Source organism: Eucalyptus grandis, chromosome 5 (assembly GCF_016545825.1).
Source record: "Eucalyptus grandis isolate ANBG69807.140 chromosome 5, ASM1654582v1, whole genome shotgun sequence".
In the NCBI taxonomy this organism is placed as follows: Eukaryota; Viridiplantae; Streptophyta; class Magnoliopsida; order Myrtales; family Myrtaceae; genus Eucalyptus; species Eucalyptus grandis.
The window spans coordinates 3,959,200-3,979,352 of NC_052616.1; the positions used below are offsets into that span (position 1 = coordinate 3,959,200).

A 20,153-nucleotide genomic window follows, 5' to 3' on the forward strand; every position below is an offset into this window, starting at 1 on the left:
TGTGTTTTGTGGTCATGTAAAATCTCTAGGATTGCATAGAGTCTGATGTACTGGATTGTAATTTCCCTGAGTTGTTCACATTTATGAACTAGTGTTGTTTCATTATTAATACCTATGAATCTTTGTTTGATCTTTATGCATCTTAATGCTCAGTGCATTACTTTAAGTTGAGAAAGTATGTCGGACAGATAAAAGATTAGCCCACTTACACGGGTAATCGCCTCTATTTACTGTGTGATAAATAGAGATGAGACTATTTTTTAAGCTTATTATCTAGGTGATAATCGAGAGATCAAGCTTAAAATACGTATGTCGCCTTAACTGAGTGTTAAGATGAAGACATAATACTTAATATGTCCGAAAGTAAAATACCCCACATATTTTACTTTATCTGTCTAAGATGCCAAATGTGAGTTCTGATGAATTTTGTAAATGAGTAGATACGTGAACTCAAGTTAGATATTGGGTATGTCTGAGCTATCATCTGTACGGTATTGAAAGGTGTAGACATACGCTCCATGGGAAAGGAGTTAATACCGTAATACGTATTTCATACTACGTATGCATAAGCCGACCAATAAGAGTGGCAAAAAGTTTGATCTCAACTTTTATGACGTGTGAGACTCTTGAGGAAAAAAGTTCCTCAAATTTTAGTGCCCTCATGACTTTTACTTATTCGCAAGGTTTCTATTTAGTGTTTGCTATCTTAGGATGTTGCCAATAGTCATGAGTTGATTCGATCTAATGGGACATTTCTAGAAAAGCAAGCTGAACTGAAATTGAGAGTTTGAAGGAAAGAGGAAGATCGATTTTGGGGAATCACATTGTAGTTTTGTATTCACTAGTCGACCAATTATGACTGTTTTTGGGATAATTATAATTGTGAATACAATATATATATATCATGTTTAAAAGAGATCAAGAGAGATATAAAATGTGATCAATCGATCTAGGGTACTGCATACTAAATCTACTCAAAGCGTGACGCCCATTATGAGCTGCTATATATTCCTAACAGATGTATAGCAACGAGCTCTCAAAGTATGCTGGTCGCACGGATTATTCACCGGTATGAATGTTGAAGAGAGGTAAAGAGAATCCTGTTCGACCCACCACGTGCAAGTGGGAGATGATGGTTTTATTAGTGATGGGTTTAAGGCCCGTCCGCCCAAGTTGGGCCCAAAAAGCCTGGCCCACGGGAATACGGCCCGTGGATGGAGGGACATATAAAAGGGAGGAGAGAGAGAGAGAGAACGTATCTGTTGAAAGAACGTATCCGTTATTCCCAACACCCGTTTATAGGAAGGTTGCCCTTTAGGAAACAATCAAATAATTAAAATTAAATAATAGCATTGAGGAAACTTATTGTTAAGGGGTAAAGTCTTCAAAATGCATCTTGAGAATCTGCAAAACACGTCCAGAATCTTTGGAGGCCTAGAAATCAAGAAAAAGTGTGTTTTAAAGGTCAAACATTGCCCAAATCGGTGTAGTCCATTTGCAATTTCAAAGATCTCACTGTCCTTTTCGATTTGATATGTTGTATGCGTCAAAACTCCCCTCGAATAAAAAGTTATGACCGTTTGAAGTTGGCCCGCCGAAGACGACAAGCAGAAGAAGTGCCTTCAAAAAGATGACCAAGCTTTTGCTCCTCTGATTCCAGTGCTACATCAAGTAGACATATGTGAAGCTAGACGTACTTCTCAGACAGAGATATCTATTTCGAAGGAGGAAAACGTGTTTAGAATTAAAAACAAAAAGGAAAGGCAAACGTACCGAATTGATTCCAAAGATTTTTCCTAGAAGATGAGAGCTTTGGGCTACCTCAGCATATAGAGCAAACACATAGAGCTGTATACATTGCTGCTCAAACCTTTCATGCCACTGCAGGATAATCAACTACTCTCTCCAGACCAATATGTGCATCAGAATTCACAGGACGTTCCCCAAGTACCACTGAAACCTCCAGATGGTTTTGGTAGATTGGGGGATCCCAATTTTTACAATATTTCTTACTTACCGGAGGTTCCAAAGTCTTTTAAGGAATCGACACCACTGAACCCTCAAGAAGATGTTGATATGGAGAATCTTACGATGCTAGAAAAAGTTTTGAGCAACGGCTAAGAACTAGATTCATTTGTATAATTTTCAAGTATTTATTATTGTTGAGCCGAGAGTGAGTGGTGAGCAAACTTCTCAGATCATTAAAAAACTTCGCTTTCCTAATCATACTCGAGCTAAGACACAAGGTTTTTCAGGAGGAATGTGGTTATTATGGTGAGACGCTTCTTTTATTATAGAATTAGTATGGATAGATCCTCAATTTATTCACTTTCAAATGAAAAAAGGGGGCTAATCGTATATGGTGTTTAACTGGTGTTTATGTCAAACTCGTTGAACTAAGTAAAATACAGTTGAAGGCTATGCCCCAAGATTGAGCTCTTTCATCTTGAAATATAAGGTGGACCCAAGTCTCTCTCTCTCTCTCTCTCTCTCTCTCTGCTAGATGATTATTATATAGTCTACTCCAGTCTATATTGCATTGAGTGTAATTCATCTTTGGAAAATATTTAACGTCAATAACGTGAGCAAAGATAATAAATAGTAAATAACTAGCGATTGCACATGTGCGGCATGCATGCATGCATGTAAGAAACTGGCCTTCGAAAGATTAGGTAGATGACTTAATCAGTACATATTCGAATTATTAAATTATGGGACGAAAATTTTGATAAACAATTACTTTACAAAAAAATCAGTTAAGTACATATGCAAAGAGAAAAATTATATCAACATCTGAAATATTTTAGGAATCTTGTTGTAGGATGGAAAGCTCTGAAATCTAAATCTTTAATTCTTTGAGAGATATAATAGGATTGTCGACTTTTGTTTTTTTCTATAAACACAATATGTAAAAACAATTAGTTGAGGGTATTTAGGAAAGTAAAGAATTATTAAATCGCTTAAACGTTGGATGAATGGCATGAATTGGTGAATAAATGGGGCTAAAAATTGTGGGTGATTATCATCTTTTATATTAATGGACAATGACATGTACTTCCCAAACTGTTTAGATCTTTTTCATGGGTGAAGAAAGTTTGATTTACGGTCAAAAAAAATGATAAACGATAAGAAAATCAATGACATTTTTGTAAATATGAATTAGATGCCAAATTCAAAAGTTCGATTTATAATATTAGTGGACTCCAAAAAAATCCGAATTAAAGTCCTCATCAAGTCATGCAAACTAAGCAGCCGCTGAAGAGGAAAAGGTTAAAACCCAGTGAGTTGGATTTCTAATATTCACACTTCGCACTTTGAGCGGTATTATTTGCATATTTTAATCGGGTCAAACAATGATATTTTAGAAAGCAAAAAAAGAAAAAAAAAAGAAAAAACAGAAAAAGAGAGAGGGAGAGCATTTGTCTAGGGAGGAAATATATACATGATACATGTATTTTCTTATTATGATAGGAGAATCTCGAATTATTTAAGAAATGCTCAAATTATGGTAGAAAAATCTCGAACTATTCAATTGCATACAGCAAGTACTTATTATCTTATCTTGAAAAGCAAGTGCGCATTTTAACAGAGACCTATGAAATAAATGCAACCAAAAAAAATCCAATAATTATAAGAATATATAGCAAGTTAATTAGTACTCATTCTAAGCCAAAAAAATTAATATTCATTCAATTTTGAATCTTGCATTTACTCTAACTCTAAAAATATCATACTTTAAACATCTATATAAACCCACTCCCAGAGGCCTCATGACACGTCTTCCACAGTGATCTCCAATAATCAAGCCTAAATTTTCTCACCATAATCCCTAAAGACTGTCTGCACAATTAAACCTTAGACAATCAAGCCAAAATACTTGGAAATGGAGAAGGGTCAAGCCAAGGCCAGTGCATTAGTCATTATATTGGTGATTTCATCCGGTAGGTTTCTTTCGTCTCTCATTTGTTATTATTATTTATCAATGTAGAATTGCACTAATGAATTTTCCAAACTTCCCTTCTTTAAAGGTTTCGGTGCCTCACAAGCTGCAGAAGAGAGAAAACCTTGTCTTCAAGTCGGCGACGACAAAGCTGATCTGTGTCCTGTTGGGTATTATCCCATCGTGATAGATCTCCAATGTTTATGTGTTCCGTCACAGCGCCAGGATACCTTAGCTGATCGGGAAGGAAACGGAGGTTGTAGTCCAAAGCTTTGTCCTAATGGGTCTCGTATGGTCTTTGCGCACGGCAAATGTTTCTGCGTTCCATCAAAGCGCCCAGATGTCTCGGTGAATCAGGTTGGAGGAGGCGCTTGTAATCCGGATATGTGTCGTGACGGGTTTCTTCCCATCCATGAAAACGGCGAATGTGTATGTGTTCCATGGGAACGCAAACATTGATTGTTGTGTAAAGTGAATTTGTCTATGAGATGAGAAGGAGCAAGAATAAAAGGGAATAAGAGAGAGGTGGACCGCATGTGTCGTCAATTTCATGCATCAAATTTTGCTCTCATTAAAATGGATTGAAGCTATTGAGTATTCCGCTAATTATTATTTTTTTTTTTGGCGGTCTCCAAAAATTCCAACCATTGAAATCGATGGATTCCAGGGGTTGCCATTAATGTCATTATAATGGTTGATAACTCAAGCAATGATCGTATTCTTTTTGTATGGATTAGATGAACTATTGACAATTGATAAGACAACAAAAATTTCGATATTGAAAGACAAATTCCAAAAAGAGCAGCAAACTCGATATCCTCACATCTTCAAATTTAATGACAAAAAAATTCAAAAATAGTTTGAATATTCCAACTACACTTGCCCTAGTTTGACAAGAAAAATAAAGCTCTACGGGATTACAGAGGGAAATCGGAACATATCAAAGATCCATTTTTGTAATATTTGTATTTGACTATCCTTCGCTCTACAATTAAGATGTTATAACTATGCAAAGTCTCATCCGATAAAGGTCAAAAAAGCTTATTTTTCCATATTTCCAATTAAAATAGATTATTTACAAATATGGAGAGGGATTATTTGAAAAGATAAAATGTTTTTAAGGTATTGTCACTTTATGAAAACAACTTACCATTTTGATCATACCTTCTTAAGAGCGTTGTTAAGTAACAGAAATAGTCAAATTGGGAATACGTCATTAGGACAATACCGTCACTCTGAAATATCGTCCTCTAAGCATTTGCTTGTTTGGAACACCACATTCAATTTGGAGCCATTTGAGATGCGTGCCACTCTAAAGGTTCTTTCGAAGAAAATGGATCCGATGAAGGGTATTTTGAAGATTTCACCGTTCTTAAAATTTTGTTCGGCCGAGGAGAGAACCTACGGAGTACGATCCAAATCAACCTCAAACCCCACGAAAACGAACGGCCACCGCCCCGCCAGATTCGCCCGCCGCTCTCCGACCAATGTCCAGCCCCAGGAGAGCCAAGCGCCTCGTCACGCTGACCCACCCGCTCCTGCGCAAGCTCGACTCGTGCAGCAGCGTCGCGGAATTCAACCAAGTCCACGCCCAGCTCCTCGTCTCCGACCACTACCTCGCCACCAGCCAAGCCGTCAAGAAGCTCTGCGCTCTGCGCGCGGTCTCTCGCGCAGTCCTGTTCTTCAGATCCACCAGCGAGCCCGACGCCTCCGTGTGCAACACCATCATGCGGACTTACGTGGGCGGGAAGGACGCGGGCAGCGCCATGAGATTTTATCGGGATGAGATGGTGGGTAATGACGTCGTGCCCAATCATATCACGTTCCCCATTGTTCTGAAGGTGTGTGTGGAGACTGGGTCGTTGAGCGAAGGAGAAAAGGTTCACGGCAGGGTGTTCAAACTCGGGTTCGAGCCGGATTTGTTCGTGACGAACGCATTGATTCACTTCTATTCGGCTTTTCAGAAGACCGGGAATGCCCGCTCGGTGTTTGATGCGGGGCCTGTTCGGGATTGCGTCAGCTGGAATACTATGATCGATGGTTATGTCAAGAATGGGGAAGTTGATCGTGCACGTGAGCTGTTCGATGAAATGACTGAGAGGGACGCTGTCACTTGGACCTCGATGATAGGGGGCTACATTGGGAGAGGGGAGATGGAAGAGGCGAGAAGTTTGTTTGATAAGATGCCATCTAGAGACATCCCATCGTGGACTTGTATGATTGACGGGTATGCAAGGATCGGCTGTTTTTGGGTGGCTCTTGAGTTGTTTAACTCAATGCCTTCCCGGAATGTGGCCTCTTGGAATACCTTGTTGGATCATCTTGTCCGTCATGAACATTACAGGGAGTGTTTGAGTTTGTTTGATACTATGCTCCAAGAGAGAGAGATTAAACCCAATAAGTTTACTCTTTTGCCTGTCTTGACTGCATGTGGCAATCTGGGGGACCTCGATAGAGGCCAACTAGTCCGTTCTTACATCACGAGAAATCACATTAAAGCTGATGTGGCGCTCTCAACCGCTTTATTGACATTGTATGCAAAATGTGGGGCTGTGGACGTGGCTAGGAATCTGTTTGATCAGATGCTTGATAAGAATGTTGTCTCGTGGAATGCTATGATTCTGGGGTACGGAATGCATTGGCATGGCGAGAAAGCCCTAGATTTGTTCCTGGAGATGGAGAAGAGAGGTCAAATACCAAATGAGTCCAGCTTCGTCAGCGTCTTATCTGCCTGCAAGCGCAGTGGAATGGTTTTGGAAGGTTGGTGGTGTTTTGACCTAATGTCTCGAGTTTATAAGATTGATCCCAAAGTACAGCACTATGGTTGTATGCTCGAGCTTCTTGCCATGGTCGGGTTGATGAAGGAAGATATAGAAGAGTTGGTCAAAGAAGTCCCAACGGGGGCTGGATCTACCCATTCTACCACTGAACTAGGAGAGACTGTGGCCGAGCGATTGATCGAGTTGGACCCGACTGATGTTGCGCCCTATGTGCTCTTGGCAAACATGCATGCAGCAGAAGGTAATTGGGACGCTGTCGAGAACGTCAGAAAGATTATGAAGGATATAGGTTTGCAAAAGGAAGTCAGGTCTAGCCTCTCTCGACTTGGAGGCATCGAGTCCGAAGATGTCGAAAAGGATAGTTTGCCCCATCGAAGAGTTATGATTTATTCAATGTTGAGTGAGATCGGTTCTCATATGAAAGTGTACTGTAGAGACTCTAGAGTTGTAGAGGAACTAACATTGAGTCTGGTGGAGTTGATTAGAAAGGAAAAGAAAGAATTTTCATGATCGGTAGAAAAAGCATGCTGAGGGTTGAGTTACAACATTGCATGGATGCTAGCGAGGCAAAAACATGAAAAGGAACGCATGATGACATAATATCATTATATGTTTTTGAGAGTTAGAGGAGCGGATGAGTGGTGACAGCAGAGGCCCGATGAGGACAACGAGGGCGATGGTTGAGGCGATGTTGACCGAGGTGATACCGGGTGTGTGCGCAACGGGCACGTGTGGCGGTGGACTCGGGGGCTTTCAGCCTCAAAATGAAGAAAGAAGAAAATCCAAGGGGAGAGGGATGGGGAAAAGGATTGGGCTATTTGGAAAATCATAGGGTGTGGCTGCGTTCACAGGTGCACTTAAATAACACCAATAAACGAGCAATACTTAGTGAGCAGCATCTAATTCTTACCCTTTTCTAGCTCCTTACTCTTGCCCCAATGCCTTCAACAAACACACTATATGACAATAGGTGAAAAGTGGGACTTTGGAAAATGAGAAAGATGAGTCATTTTCATTTGAATTAACTCGTGGCTTCTAAAATTTGCGTGACCGTTCAATGTAGTAATTCTGAACTGCAAAGGAGAGGCTCCACGGGTAAGGAACGAACGAGCTTGGAGCCCTGGGCATGTGACTGTCCATGAAAAACAAAGGCTTTTGACATTGAAAAGACAGCAGATTAATCTTCAACGTTAGCCCCAAGTATTGATTTCTAGGATGGTTGGGACCCAAACTCAGGTGAATGTGCGGGCTTTTGATGGGTTGCACTTCATGTAATTACCAGAGTTTCGTCTCTAAACAGAGTAATGAGATATTCAATATAACAACCCTTCTTGTCATTTCATATCGAGGCACATCCACAAGAACGTTTTCCAGAATTCTCTCCCTTCTCATTCTTCTTAAGTTCTCTTGAACGTTGTCGTTTATTGCAGATGGTTCTATTAAGCTAATTCGATGGATCATTCTACAAAATCCAAGATTTATTGCTTCATCCATAGTACATGAATATTTCATCCAAATCTGAAAGAATACATATAAGCATTTCTCTAGCTAAGTCATTGCTCATCTCTAAGGAGAACAATTATTGTACAACTCATTAAAAGAACAAGAATGCTCATGGGCGATTATTTCTATTGAACATCTTGCAAAACAGTCAGCTGCATTTCCATTCCATGGCTTTCAACCATTAGCTGATCTGTACTCCGGTATCATATGTTGCTCCGGCTTTCCAGTCTTGAGGTATGTTGTTGACAGGAACCAACCACGTCTCATCTCCATCATCGCCACTGAGCAACATCCTCAGGGCCAATGGACCGCTAGGGGGCGAGGTGGTTGTCCAAACTGCACCATAGCTCCGGTCCAGGAGCTTGCAAACATAGTTCTGAGTCTGCCAAATTTTTTGATTAAAAAAAGTCAGAAATACCATCCTCAAAGTACCATTGCTACTGAGTGCGGTTCATCATAGAGCAGTTATCAGCAAATTTTTGTATTTTGATGCACGTGATACCATTTTTTCTGTAAGAAGCCGGAGTGGATGACTGTTTGATACGAGAGAAATCTTGCAGAAAGCATGGAAAATGCGAGAGTAGATGGACTAGATTGACGTTAAAACCAGTTCATATATTTCGAAAACCTATGGTTCAGGTTAATTACTGTCAGATGCTCCTTTATGCAACAAGAAGAACAAAATTACACAAATTGACAAATGGACAGGACATATTAGCACGAATCGGTAGGTTCATGAGGATATAGATTTGATTTTCGAGACAAAGTGGATGGTTTTATCTTCTCCCATAGAATGACAAAAAAATGCAAATTTTAGCTTCTTAAAATCTGAAAGTTCATGAGGATCTGAAACACGGTTGCAAGGCAGGTTCATGGTTCCTCATGGAATTGACTAGTTTGACAGGTTTTACACGGAAGAGGGGTCAGTGCATATCACGAAGTTACTGTTCATTTAACGGTTCGAGAGCAATCTTTGATAGACAATGAGTTACCTCACATAGCTGCACCGCAGTGATGTCCTTATCGCCCTGTTGATACCATATCACAAAACCCAAATAATAGGGGTTATTGCTGCTCTCATCGATCTTGATGGTTATATTGTGGTTTGGGTAGCTGCAGGAAACACTGCGGAAATATTGAGATTCTTGGATTAGTTCGAACCTTCATTCTGCATGCCGTTAACTTAACATCTCAGCACTTCATCTTGGAATTATCAGGTAATACTTGTACTGTAGACGGGCATCTCTGAGTTTTGCTTAATTATTAAAAATCCACTCTTTGGCAAGAGTTTAACCATCACATCAGAGGTATGTGCATAAGAAAAAATTTCCAGTTACCTCTTTGCTCTTGTCTCTGGTTTAGCAAAAGCTATCGCAGATCCACATGATACCAATGAAAACTTTCCAATAGTGTACATGTCAAGCACTAACTATGATCTTACCGTCTATATTCGATGTCAACAACACCAAGTGCATATATGTAGCTGGCGGCATCGGAGGTTTGAGCCATTCGGCCATAGGCCCGTTGGCTTAGAATGAAATCCGTGTTATCACCCGAACCTTGATCAGTTACGACGACGGTTACGCCTTTGTCTGAGCAGTACTTACTGTTGGTGCACCTCACCTGAAGTTGTCATGCATGTATTAACAACTTTTGTATCCTCATAAACACTAATTATAGTTATTCCAAAAATTCGGTTAACAGGATTCTCACCTGGTAGCAAGCGCCACAACCAACACCACTGCGATAGAGATTAGATGCTGCCGAGACATCCCCGCCATTAATCATAGCTCCAAATGAACCAAAACCACATGCCCCAGCTGCGGTTGAATAAGAAATATCCATTTGTCAATCATTCATTTTATCACATAGTATCTGCAACAAAAATCTACAATTTTACTCGTTCTAATGTTCCTTACTCTCTGTTCCTTGTTCAGTCGAATTCGGGTAGTAGGAGGCACGAGAAGAGACAAAGCAGTTGCTGCAAGTTGCACCATTGGCCGGAGTTTGCATGAGAAAGAGGGTGGCTGAGAGAGAGAGAAGCAACTTGAGCTTAAGAGCCATTATGCGATAGCAGAACGAGGCAACTCTCAAGCCCAAGAATCCCAATGTGGTGGTGCAAGAAAAGCAGTGAACTTTCTGAATATTTATAGAGTAAATTCTACTGGTTTGGTAAAAAAATTCAGGCTTTGACGTTCTGCAAGTGGTATTAATGTAAATGAAGCAGTTTGACGCACGATCCTTTTCAGCTAATAGTTAGACTAGGAATCTCCCCTTCATGGAATATAGCGTCCAAATGTGCTTTTCTGACTTGAAGAATATTTTGTTTGAGTGTTTCATTCTTCCTTCTCTCCTTGTGTTCCAGTTTCCTTGGGTAAGGAAAGAAAGTCATTGATTTTAACTGTTTCCACGTGAAAGTTCAAATTAGTATTCATTTTCTTGAACCAATATGGTACCAGCTATTTCACTCCTAAGTTTAACAATCAAGCTTTGAACTTGACTTCCAAAATGTCGTCTGATGTATTCCCGCTAGGCACAGTTGACCGCTAAGTGATCCTTACCTACCTAGCGTACAAGAGAGAAAAAAGATAGAGAGAATTTGACTTGCAAAATGTCATCTGATGTATACGTGCTAGGCATAGTTGACCACAAAGAGATATGATATTGATACCGACCTACCATACGCGAGAGAGAGAGAGATAGAGAAGTCTAAAATGGCTATATGATTTGACTGAGAAATTAGAAAAAGCAAGATTCAGAAGACAAGGAAGAAAAGAGATGTCAGTTAGGTGGTGCTGCACTAGCAAAGAAGTTTTAGGCAAAATTTGATTTTCCCACTTAACGGCTATATGCTCTGCTATGTTGGCCATGTTCATATTGTTCTCTCTCGTTGTAGGGCATTATGTATTCCGGCAACTTACCTGGTGAAAAACTATGTAATCCAGTCTATAACATGGGAAGAATCACTTGAACGTGAACATGAACCTCAGCACTTCGCCTTTTAGGTGCGTATGCTCATGCTCCTGCTCATGCTCCTGCTCATGCTATGTATACCGGCACCGGAAATCGGCCAATTATCTGTATTGTGTGCATGACCTAGCAATCCTGTGAATGTACTGCTTGCCTCCAAAGTGGAGGAATCTGGCTGCTCCTGTAGTGCGCGCGTGCTGCAGCCCCGGTTCTATCTCCTCCGAACACCATCAAATCAACGTTGCTGCCCGTGAACATTTCTTTTCTTTTCTTATCTAGCTCTATTATTGCGCCACATACATCAAACTTAGGAAGTCCCTAGTAATATAATTCATATTATCTTGTCCCCACAAGACGTACGTGATCATAACATGGGGCTAGATTTTCTACCCGGATTTTGTCTTTTTCAGTTCAAACCATCAGGGTAATCATTAAACATTAGCATCGAAGGAATTGTGGCCTCATCAGCCAAGAGTCCTGTTTTTCTTGTTGGCCAAGTAATCAGCAATAATTCAAATGTGATTGCTTTCTTAAGCACGTCCTATTCTGGCTAATTCCCCTTGATTGAAATTTGAATATTTGGTATTAGCGGCCCAGAGACGATGGTACGAAGGAAGCCGATCGAACTGGCATGAGACTTGTCCATTGAACCTAATCTGCAATGACCTGGAAACCATTACGAAGTCATGGACCCCCAGGCCCCACGCACCATCACCAGACCAAATTGTCATTTCTCAATGATGAAAACTAGAGAACGCAGGGCCAGAGCAAGAACTTTGTTTAGCCTTAGAGGTGGACATGTTTGACCGTGACTGCAAGATGTGCACTGTTTTATGTCCGCTGTCATTCTTATCCGCAAGCAGCCTTGGGATTCCTTCCCATGAAGAAATTTAACACCATATCGACAAATTGCCACGACTTCCCCGTTTAAACGATGGGCAAGCTTGGCCAAGTCTCCGCCATAGGAAGTCTGCTATATTTGGTACAAAAGTACTCACGCACTACCAACCTAAAAGTACCGACACCCTTGTGTCTAAATAAGTTCGATAAACACGTGTTTAATAGGCTCTAATACGTTCCAACAAATTCAATACAGTGAGTGTCGGATGAACAAATTCAATACAGTGAGTGTCGGAAAATCCGACATGTGATCGCTCTCCTGACACGCGAGTTCAGAATTCCAACGTGATTTCAACACTCACGAGTCCATTTTAAAAATTTTCAATAAATGAGTGTTCAAAATATGAATATTTAAAAAATAATACAAATAATAAAAGGAGAATAGAGAAAACTTAATTATCTATTCTCTTTTGACTCACTTTCCATAACTCGTTATTTTTAATGTAAATTCATTCTAAACTCTTTATTATTATTTGTTTATTTGTAAATTTAAATCAAATTAATTTAAATGAAATAATCATAGAAAATCACGTAGATATAAAAATTTACAATAAATATACAACATATTTCAACACGTCGAAATTTTCTATATTTTGAGAAATGACATGTCGGCATATCATATCGTGTTGCGTCTATTGGTGCTACTTAACTTGTGACTATATTGCACCTATGAGGCTTGTCTGTCATCAGAATGCTTAATAAGCTAGTTTATGCATGCTAATCTTTTGAGCGGACTACAATTAAGCACAAATTTCCTGATGGCTACAAAGAGAAGATGCAGAGAGATGCCATTACAGCTAATAAATAACACAGCATGTTTGTTCAGATAACAGTCCATCCAACTGTCAACATCTGAGTACCCATCGAAGCCGGAATATACACATATATACACCACTCAAAAGTACAAGCGACAAGCCTAAAAATGCAACAAAGTACACATATGGTCATCAAGACAGCCCTAGCCGTTCATCTATTCCACGACGGATCTTCATCAACAAGCATGCGAAACTCCTCATCTTGACCAAGAAACTGAGTCTATCTCGTCCCGAGCAGATTTATATAACTGGAGCCTCCTGGTGCATTGCTGCCTTCTTTCCATCAGTGCAGGATCTTCATCCAACAACTGAGCAAGCTGATTGGCCTAGAGGATAGAAAATGAAGCAATCTGTGATCGTGTGGCGAAATATGTAATGGCATAATCATGTCATGCTGGAGATTGTGAGTGACAAGTGATGAGACATATACCTCCATTTTGCCCAATTGAGTATAGAAATGATCTAGTAAAGATCGTTTTGCTTCTCTCACTTGGCAATGGACCACAGCCTTTGGGATTGTGTTCCTCAGCGTCTCAGAAATCATCCCAACGTAAGAGAAAACATTTGATCCAATCCTGCGGTAATGCCCCTCTGTGTACCGATCTGCAGAATTGGCAGCTTGATTTCCGCCCTTTTCTGCTTCCTGAGGAAGTCTCCTAAAGAAGTCCACTGTCAGGAATGAAGACTCCATGTCCACCAGCCGCAAAGTTGTCTTCTTGCCATCTTCACAGAACCTCTGCAGTGCTTCACCAGCAGCTGCTTGGATTTCCGCTTGAAGAGATGGAAAACGCTTCAATTCCTGCTTGAACGAACCATTCCATAAGATTTATGCTATGACAATATCAAAATCTTCTGCATAACCTATTTCAGACCTGACCTGAGTTTGTCCAATGGATTTTCTCACAAGCTCCTTCAAGATGTAATGAACCTGCAATAACAAATCATAAAGGGTGAAGAACTTACTCAGCAACAGAAGCGAAAAAGAGTACTCCACAATGGCACTTACAGCATCAACTGATGCTTCAGCTGGCCCTCTAAAATAGCTAAGAGCGCCATCAATAAGCCGTCGATAACCCTGCTCAGGAGCAACAAGATGGGGCTGGTAGCCATCCGACTCTGAGACCACCTTCCTCACATTTTGCAGTGACAGGTGCCGATCAAAAGGAAGCTTTCTTAAAGCAGCAGGGAGTTGATTGTCAAAAACACCATAGATTCTAGCACCACCAGGTCGTCTAAGAAAACTCAAATTAACAAGAAAGAATTAGAATTTTAGCTTCTCAAGAAAGCTTCTAACTCTAATGACACTAACATGTATCCATTTATAAGCACATCCAAACAGAGAAAAGCGCAAAATTTAGAGATAGTTGCTTCTGAGAGCTGTAAAAAATCAAAGAATGAAATTCGTAACAGTCTGCCTCAATCTATTTTGAAGCAAAGTGATGTAATATGATGATAAAAATGATTACACGAAGAAGCTAACAAAAGGAGTTTAGGTGAGAGAAAGGGAGCACACTATTACCCTCCTTCCAAATGCTCCTTGAAAATTCGGTCAAACGCACGGCACAACTCTAATATGGTATATAACTGGGCCTGTAGCAATGCCAATCATCAAAACTTAATGTTCATGTAGAATGCATACCTATCCAGATGTAAGAGAAAAGGATGGAAAAAAAATCCTCACCCCAGCATCAGCAGCAACAGATCTACCTAGATGATTCAACTCTGCTTCAAGTTCATCAATTGTTTTATTGATCAAAGATGTTATGTCCGGTATGCGAGCTCGAATGACAGACTCTAGATGCTGAAACCAAGTCAAGATCCATCATGTAGACAGCTCAATAAAAATCTTCGGGAAAAGTCCCAAGGTCAAAGACTCAAGCAGGTTATTGTGAAATGCGGGGAAAAAGGAGGAACCTTAGAAAGGAGTTTCGCAAGGTACTCTGAGCCCATTTTACTAGCCAAGTGTCCATATTCAGTGCTTGTTGCAAAGAACTCACGTTCCTTCCTCCGAGCAAAGATCATGTCTACGTTCTTATTTATATCAGCTTGGGAACGGTTCACTATACCAACCCAAGGGTGTTGAAGCCGATAAGACCTTCCTTCTAGAACCTTGTAACAACCCCAAAGGTATACAGATGTGAGAGAAAGAGAGAGAGAGAGAGAGAGAGAGAGAGAGAGAGAGAGAGCTAATGCTTTTGGATCAGATACCAAGCTGGAAATGTGTATAGTCTAAAATCACTTACCTCAATGGCATTAGTGCCCTTGTCCATTAAATCAAGCTTTGTCAAGACGCCAAATGTTCTCTCACCTATGACCATGACAAAGTTATTCAAAGTTCCATGCTAGGAAACCATGTATATAGGCTGTACCTGAAGGATCAACTTCTCTTGCGAGCTTGATAGAATCAGATGTAGCAATATCTTGATTCGCTGGAGTAATAGCCAAGATAATGCAATTCGGCTACAACAAAAAGAAAAAAGGAAACAAACTGATGCTGGAGTTATGACCAAGACGATGCAATTAGACTACTTATATGCAACTAAATCATGGCTTGTAAATTTTGACATAATAAAGCTATTTCAATCCAAAGTGATACCAAACATGAATGAAGCATGAAGAAAAACATGTATTGTCAATTAATATAGCAAATTCCTTGGGTCAACTTGATCCGCGTGATCCATGACATAGTGGGTTAACCAGTAAAACGGTCTGCATTTAAGACAGAGATTAAGCTTGAAGGAGATTTAGTAATATAATTTGATAGTATTATTCGAACTTCTATGAGTCCTAATTTTAATATTAGTCATTCCTACTAGTTTACACGGTAGTACAGTATCAGGCCATTGCCATCATGCAAAAAAAGTGAGCTCAAAAGTTTGACAAATGTGACCAGAATTAGGGATTGCTCTCGCTGACTTCGAGCTCAAGGGACCTTCTTGGTAGATCATAATTGAGAAAATAATTCTTCAAATCTTATAGAGAATTTAAATTCATCTCTCAGAAACTTAAATCTATTACACCCACTGCTAAGGCCCCTTTGGTTTCAGAGATAAATTGCTGGACCGAGGTCAGCTGCCTAGAGCTAGACTAGCAAGAATTAGCATGAAGTTTTCCAACCAACAACAGCTCAGTACTGAGTACTTCGAGCTGATAGTTCCTTACTTAGACATCTTCTCTTGTTAACTTTAAAGGGACATTTGTCATGATGAAGCACGAACAAAATATGTATTGTCAATTAAAATAGTAAATTCTAAAGTCAACTTGATTCATGTGATTCATGAAATAATGGGTTAACCAGGAAAATGTCTACCTAGAAGACAGACTTTGAGCTTTAAGAAGATATGGTAATCTAATTTTACAGTGATATTCTAACTGCTATTGTCCTCATTCCAATACCAGCCATCCCTACTAGTTTGCAAGGTAGTACATTATCCAGTCAATTCTATCATGCAAATAAATTGAGCTCACAGTTTGACAGGTGACCACAATTAGGATTACTTTGACCAACTTTGAACTCGAGGGGCCTTCATGATAGATCATTAATTCCTTATGTAAAAAATAATTCTCCTAATTGGATTGAGAATTTAAACTCATCTCTCTCAGAAACTTAAACACATTACACCGGTTGCTAAGATCCCTTTGGTTTAAGAGATAAACTGCCCAACTGAAGTCAGCTGCCTAGAGGTAGACTAGCCAGATTTAGATTGAAGAATCCGACCAACAACAGCTAAGCACCGCAAATGGGTACTTCTAGCTGATAGTTTCTCATTTACAGGTCTGCTTGTGTTACTATTTACAAGATTCGCCAGCAAAATTAAGTTGAGTTTCAGATGTGGTAATGTAGATACAAGCCTTTCTTCTTTAAATTCCTTGATAAGGAGAGTTAATGAAAGCAGAGAGCATGCTTGCCATAGAAGTGCAAGTTTTGATATATAGGCAGAACGTATATCTTACCTTTTCAACATATGACCGGACCATAGTTTCAATGTCGTGGACAATACTCTCTGGCTGTCCCTCTATCAGCAACAAAAAGATATCAAACTCCTTTGAGATCAATAAATCAAATACGAAATCCAAAGCTTAAAGAAATCCATTTCACCAGAAATGGCTGCATTCACAAACATACCTACAGCAACTTTGGTCAATCCAGGCAAATCTATCAAAGTTAAGTTGACAACTGCCAGCAAAAAGAAGTTGTCAGATAACTCGAGAAATGAAACAAAGGATATTTAGGGAGTTATTAAACTGAATAATGAGAAAAAGAAGCTAACAAAAAGACATGTTCTTTCATAAAAAAAAATCACACACAAAATATGGATCCAAATGACCAATTAAGGTGGGGGTGCATCTAATGCACATTAATCAACTATGAGCAAATTATTGTCTTAAAAACAAGGTGAAAAACCAAACTTTTGAGAGGTGACTTCAGCACCCCCCCCTCCCCCCAAAAAAAAAAAAAAAAAAACAAGTATGGGTATTAGAGGGTTAGATCTTGTGACCGGTCAAACAGACCAACTTATTCCAAATGGAGAGCAAGGATGAATTCTTGCCCTCTGTCACGTCGTGTATCCTACTGCCATCACACTAGCCCATGGGCCTAAATCGTGAAGATACTGTACTTAAAGCTCCATTTATCCCTTCCAAGACCCACTGGGATTCAGACATATTTTCAGGAAGCTGCTCATTGTTGCTGCAGGAACAGCTCATAATTGTTCCTTTACATGGGCACAGTAAAAGTACACGAATAATGATGCATCATAGTAACCAAAACACTGCGGTTTAGAAGAAAAAAAATGATTGCCAATCTACAATTGTTAGATTTAAATTTCAGATGTTATTACCATTTGGAGAAAAGATGCTAAGATGGATGGGAATTGGAGATATCTGTTTCGACTTTCCAGTCAATCTATCGGTCTCATCCTGAATTTCATTGCGAACCATAGCTGCAAAAGAGCAAGCAAGAGTCAGACAAGCTGCTCCTATTGACATTTCTTTTTCAAACTCAGAAATGCCAGAGTACATAGAGCACTATCAATCTCATATCACACAAATTGGAAAAAAAAAATCGCAATCTAAGTGACTATTGATCAGAAAGGAACATAAAAGGAAGTCGATCCTTTTAATAGACTAAAATCTATAAACAATTCAATATGCAAGAAAACAAAATAAAGGACAGCTCAAAGCTAATCTTGCTGATTAAAGTACAAGAAGCGCCAATAGTGTGCATCTTTTAATGTGGATATCAGGCAAACCATCACGTGAATGAGCAGATAGACAGCTATCACAGGCAATCTAAAGGTGACATATGACACTGATCTTGAAGTCAATTCTCAAACTTAAAGATAGCAAGCGAATTACTCATATCAAGTTAAGCGTGCAAAAAGAAAAATTTGCAGATGGTTTCAAGAATCCCAACTTGAACAGTGGGGTGTAGACTTGATCTCAAGATGCTTCGCTAGGTCTATGCAATTGCATTAACTCCCACTGCCATCATAAAATAGTTGACTGAAAATAATACTTCCGGATGCAGTAGTAAAGGTTCAAGAATGAAATTGCTTTACCAATTAGCTTCAACATTTTAGCCCTTTTTTTTTTCTTTCGGCTGATGGTGCTAAGTTAAGAAAAACCACAATAAGTTCAAACAGCAAATGCGCAAAATCATCTCTTCAACATAAGGTTGACATACAGAAGTCGGTGAATCTTCTCTTTGGCAAATGTAGAAATTCTGCATATTCTTGTATCCCAGACTCTGTCTTATGCAGCTGCAACACCAGAGGCCGCCTGGTCACAATTCCTGGAAGCAATTGACATAAAATAAATAAGAACCCAGAAGGTTTGGACTGAAGATAAAGGAGTGCCTACAAGAACTTCAAAGCGCCTAACTCTAAAAACAGCATTATATTCCAAAATCTAGACGAATCAGTTTCAGCACGATCGAAAAACAGAGGTGTAGCACCTCCAACCCACTTGTCCAATTGCTCCACGCGTCTCCTTATAAACCAATTTCGCAAACTGGACTGAGCCTCCCTAGCATCACATGCAAATTTATAACGACAACTGATATGCATTAATTAAAAAAAGAAAAAAAAAAAAGGATTCTTTTTAAAGATCATTCGCGTCTCCCTTCACTAATTCCTAGACCAAAGTAATGCAAAAGCAACTAGCAACTACATGAGCACGTACCTGAACCTCGGGGCAGAAAATCTCGGCCGACAATGCTCTCCAGCACAGACGATTTACCCGAGCTCTGCAACAACACCAGCCATCACGACGCTTTTCCAAAAAAACGCCCAGCTCGAAACCGGAAACCGACGAACACAAACCGAAACACACGCACGCCACGAGCGAGGTGGAGAGAGGAACCTGGCCGCCGACGACGGCGACGGAGGGGAGGGCCTCCCAGAGGGTGGGCAGGGCGGCGCCACCGCGGTCGCCGCCGCCGCCGCCGCCGTGGTCGCCGAGGACCGTGCAGGCGCGCTGAATCCGGTTGACGAGGCCGATCAAGCTCTCCATGGTGGCCATGCGGCAGGCGGAGGAAGCGGGCCCAGCTCCCGAGCTGGAGCTCGAATTCGAATGGCGGAGAGGGAACCCGAGGACGAGTGCAGTGATGGTGATGGTGGTGATGATGAGGATGATGGAGATGGGGGCGAGGAGGAAGAGCAGAGCTATTTTCGCTGGCGTTTCTTGCTGCTCTTGAAAATGGGAAAAATATTACAAAAGAATTCCTTGAAAGGGACGTCGGAGTGTGATGGCGACGGCGATAGAGATGAATTTCTCGGCCGGCCTTGGTTGTGGGCGCACTTTGGTTTTTGCTTTTTCTCGATTTCTGTCGCTGCCCCCGTGAGCAGCGTTTTTAAAATGAGGTGGTCAGCGGAGGGTCAGCTCGTTCTCTCTCCTTTTTTGAACTTTTTCTTTGGAAAATTGACTTATTTGTCCTTCTTCAACTTTAGCCTAACGAGTAATTTGATCTCTGACTTTGAACATTTAATTTATTTAATATGATATCTGAATTTTAGTAAACAATCTTTGAATTGTATGAAGATATTCAATGTTGTCCTTTCATAATTATTCAAGATCATGGATTATATTGAACATTTTCATCTAGTTCAATGATTGTATTGAATATGTACCAAAAGTTTAAATACTACATTGAACAAATCAAGAGTTCATGGACCACATTGCACATTAAATTAAAATTTAAGGATCACATTGAACAAATTAAAAATTTATGAACCAAATTGCACA

General features: G+C 40.1%; 3 protein-coding genes across 4 annotated transcripts; 1 reads left to right on the top strand and 2 right to left on the bottom strand.

Annotated features, from left to right (window-relative positions):
• Positions 1–5,427: 5,427 nt before the first annotated feature.
• LOC104443584 (pentatricopeptide repeat-containing protein At4g18840) lies at positions 5,428–7,230 on the top strand. The gene has a single exon (XM_010057075.3). The coding sequence runs from the start codon at positions 5,428–5,430 to the stop codon at positions 7,228–7,230; it is 1,803 nt and encodes a 600-aa protein (XP_010055377.2).
• Positions 7,231–8,175: 945 nt separating this feature from the next.
• Positions 8,176–11,410, bottom strand: LOC104443585 (expansin-like B1). Of its 2 annotated transcripts, XM_039311889.1 has the most exons (6): positions 11,145–11,410; positions 10,143–10,250; positions 9,937–10,043; positions 9,665–9,846; positions 9,216–9,348; positions 8,176–8,605 (listed from the first exon to the last, which is right to left on the bottom strand). In XM_039311889.1, exons 2-6 carry the CDS (start codon positions 10,234–10,236, stop codon positions 8,405–8,407), a joined length of 717 nt encoding a protein of 238 aa, XP_039167823.1. In that variant the 5' UTR covers positions 10,237–10,250; positions 11,145–11,410; the 3' UTR covers positions 8,176–8,404. The 2 variants fall into 2 exon arrangements, with proteins under 2 accessions (XP_039167823.1, XP_010055378.1); XM_010057076.3 differs by lacking the exon at positions 11,145–11,410 and having other exon boundaries at positions 10,143–10,361.
• A 1,442-nt stretch (positions 11,411–12,852) lies between these two features.
• Positions 12,853–19,724, bottom strand: LOC104443586 (dynamin-related protein 1E). Its single transcript, XM_010057077.3, has 15 exons — positions 19,272–19,724; positions 19,092–19,155; positions 18,595–18,702; positions 17,750–17,851; positions 17,035–17,085; positions 16,863–16,924; positions 15,278–15,368; positions 15,152–15,216; positions 14,823–15,017; positions 14,590–14,709; positions 14,428–14,498; positions 13,915–14,140; positions 13,786–13,836; positions 13,339–13,707; positions 12,853–13,234 (listed from the first exon to the last, which is right to left on the bottom strand). The coding sequence occupies exons 1-15, from the start codon at positions 19,428–19,430 to the stop codon at positions 13,106–13,108; spliced, it is 1,863 nt and encodes a 620-aa protein (XP_010055379.2). The 5' UTR covers positions 19,431–19,724; the 3' UTR covers positions 12,853–13,105.
• Positions 19,725–20,153: the final 429 nt, after the last annotated feature.

Excerpts from the sequence above, each read along its gene's own strand:
- LOC104443584 (XM_010057075.3), top strand. The coding sequence starts at position 5,428 with ATGTCCAGCCCCAGGAGAGCCAAGCGCCTCGTCACGCTGACCCACCCG.
- LOC104443585 (XM_010057076.3), bottom strand. The coding sequence starts at position 10,287 with ATGGCTCTTAAGCTCAAGTTGCTTCTCTCTCTCTCAGCCACCCTCTTT. Across the intron at positions 10,044-10,142 it reads GACTGAACAAGGAACAGAGA|CTGGGGCATGTGGTTTTGGT; the intron begins GTAAGGAACATT and ends ATTCAACCGCAG. Across the intron at positions 8,606-9,215 it reads CTGCGGTGCAGCTATGTGAG|ACTCAGAACTATGTTTGCAA; the intron begins GTAACTCATTGT and ends AAAATTTGGCAG.
- LOC104443586 (XM_010057077.3), bottom strand. The coding sequence starts at position 19,430 with ATGGCCACCATGGAGAGCTTGATCGGCCTCGTCAACCGGATTCAGCGC. Across the intron at positions 14,710-14,822 it reads TTGCGAAACTCCTTTCTAAG|CATCTAGAGTCTGTCATTCG; the intron begins GTTCCTCCTTTT and ends ACTTGGTTTCAG. Across the intron at positions 14,499-14,589 it reads CTGTTGCTGCTGATGCTGGG|GCCCAGTTATATACCATATT; the intron begins GTGAGGATTTTT and ends GCATTGCTACAG.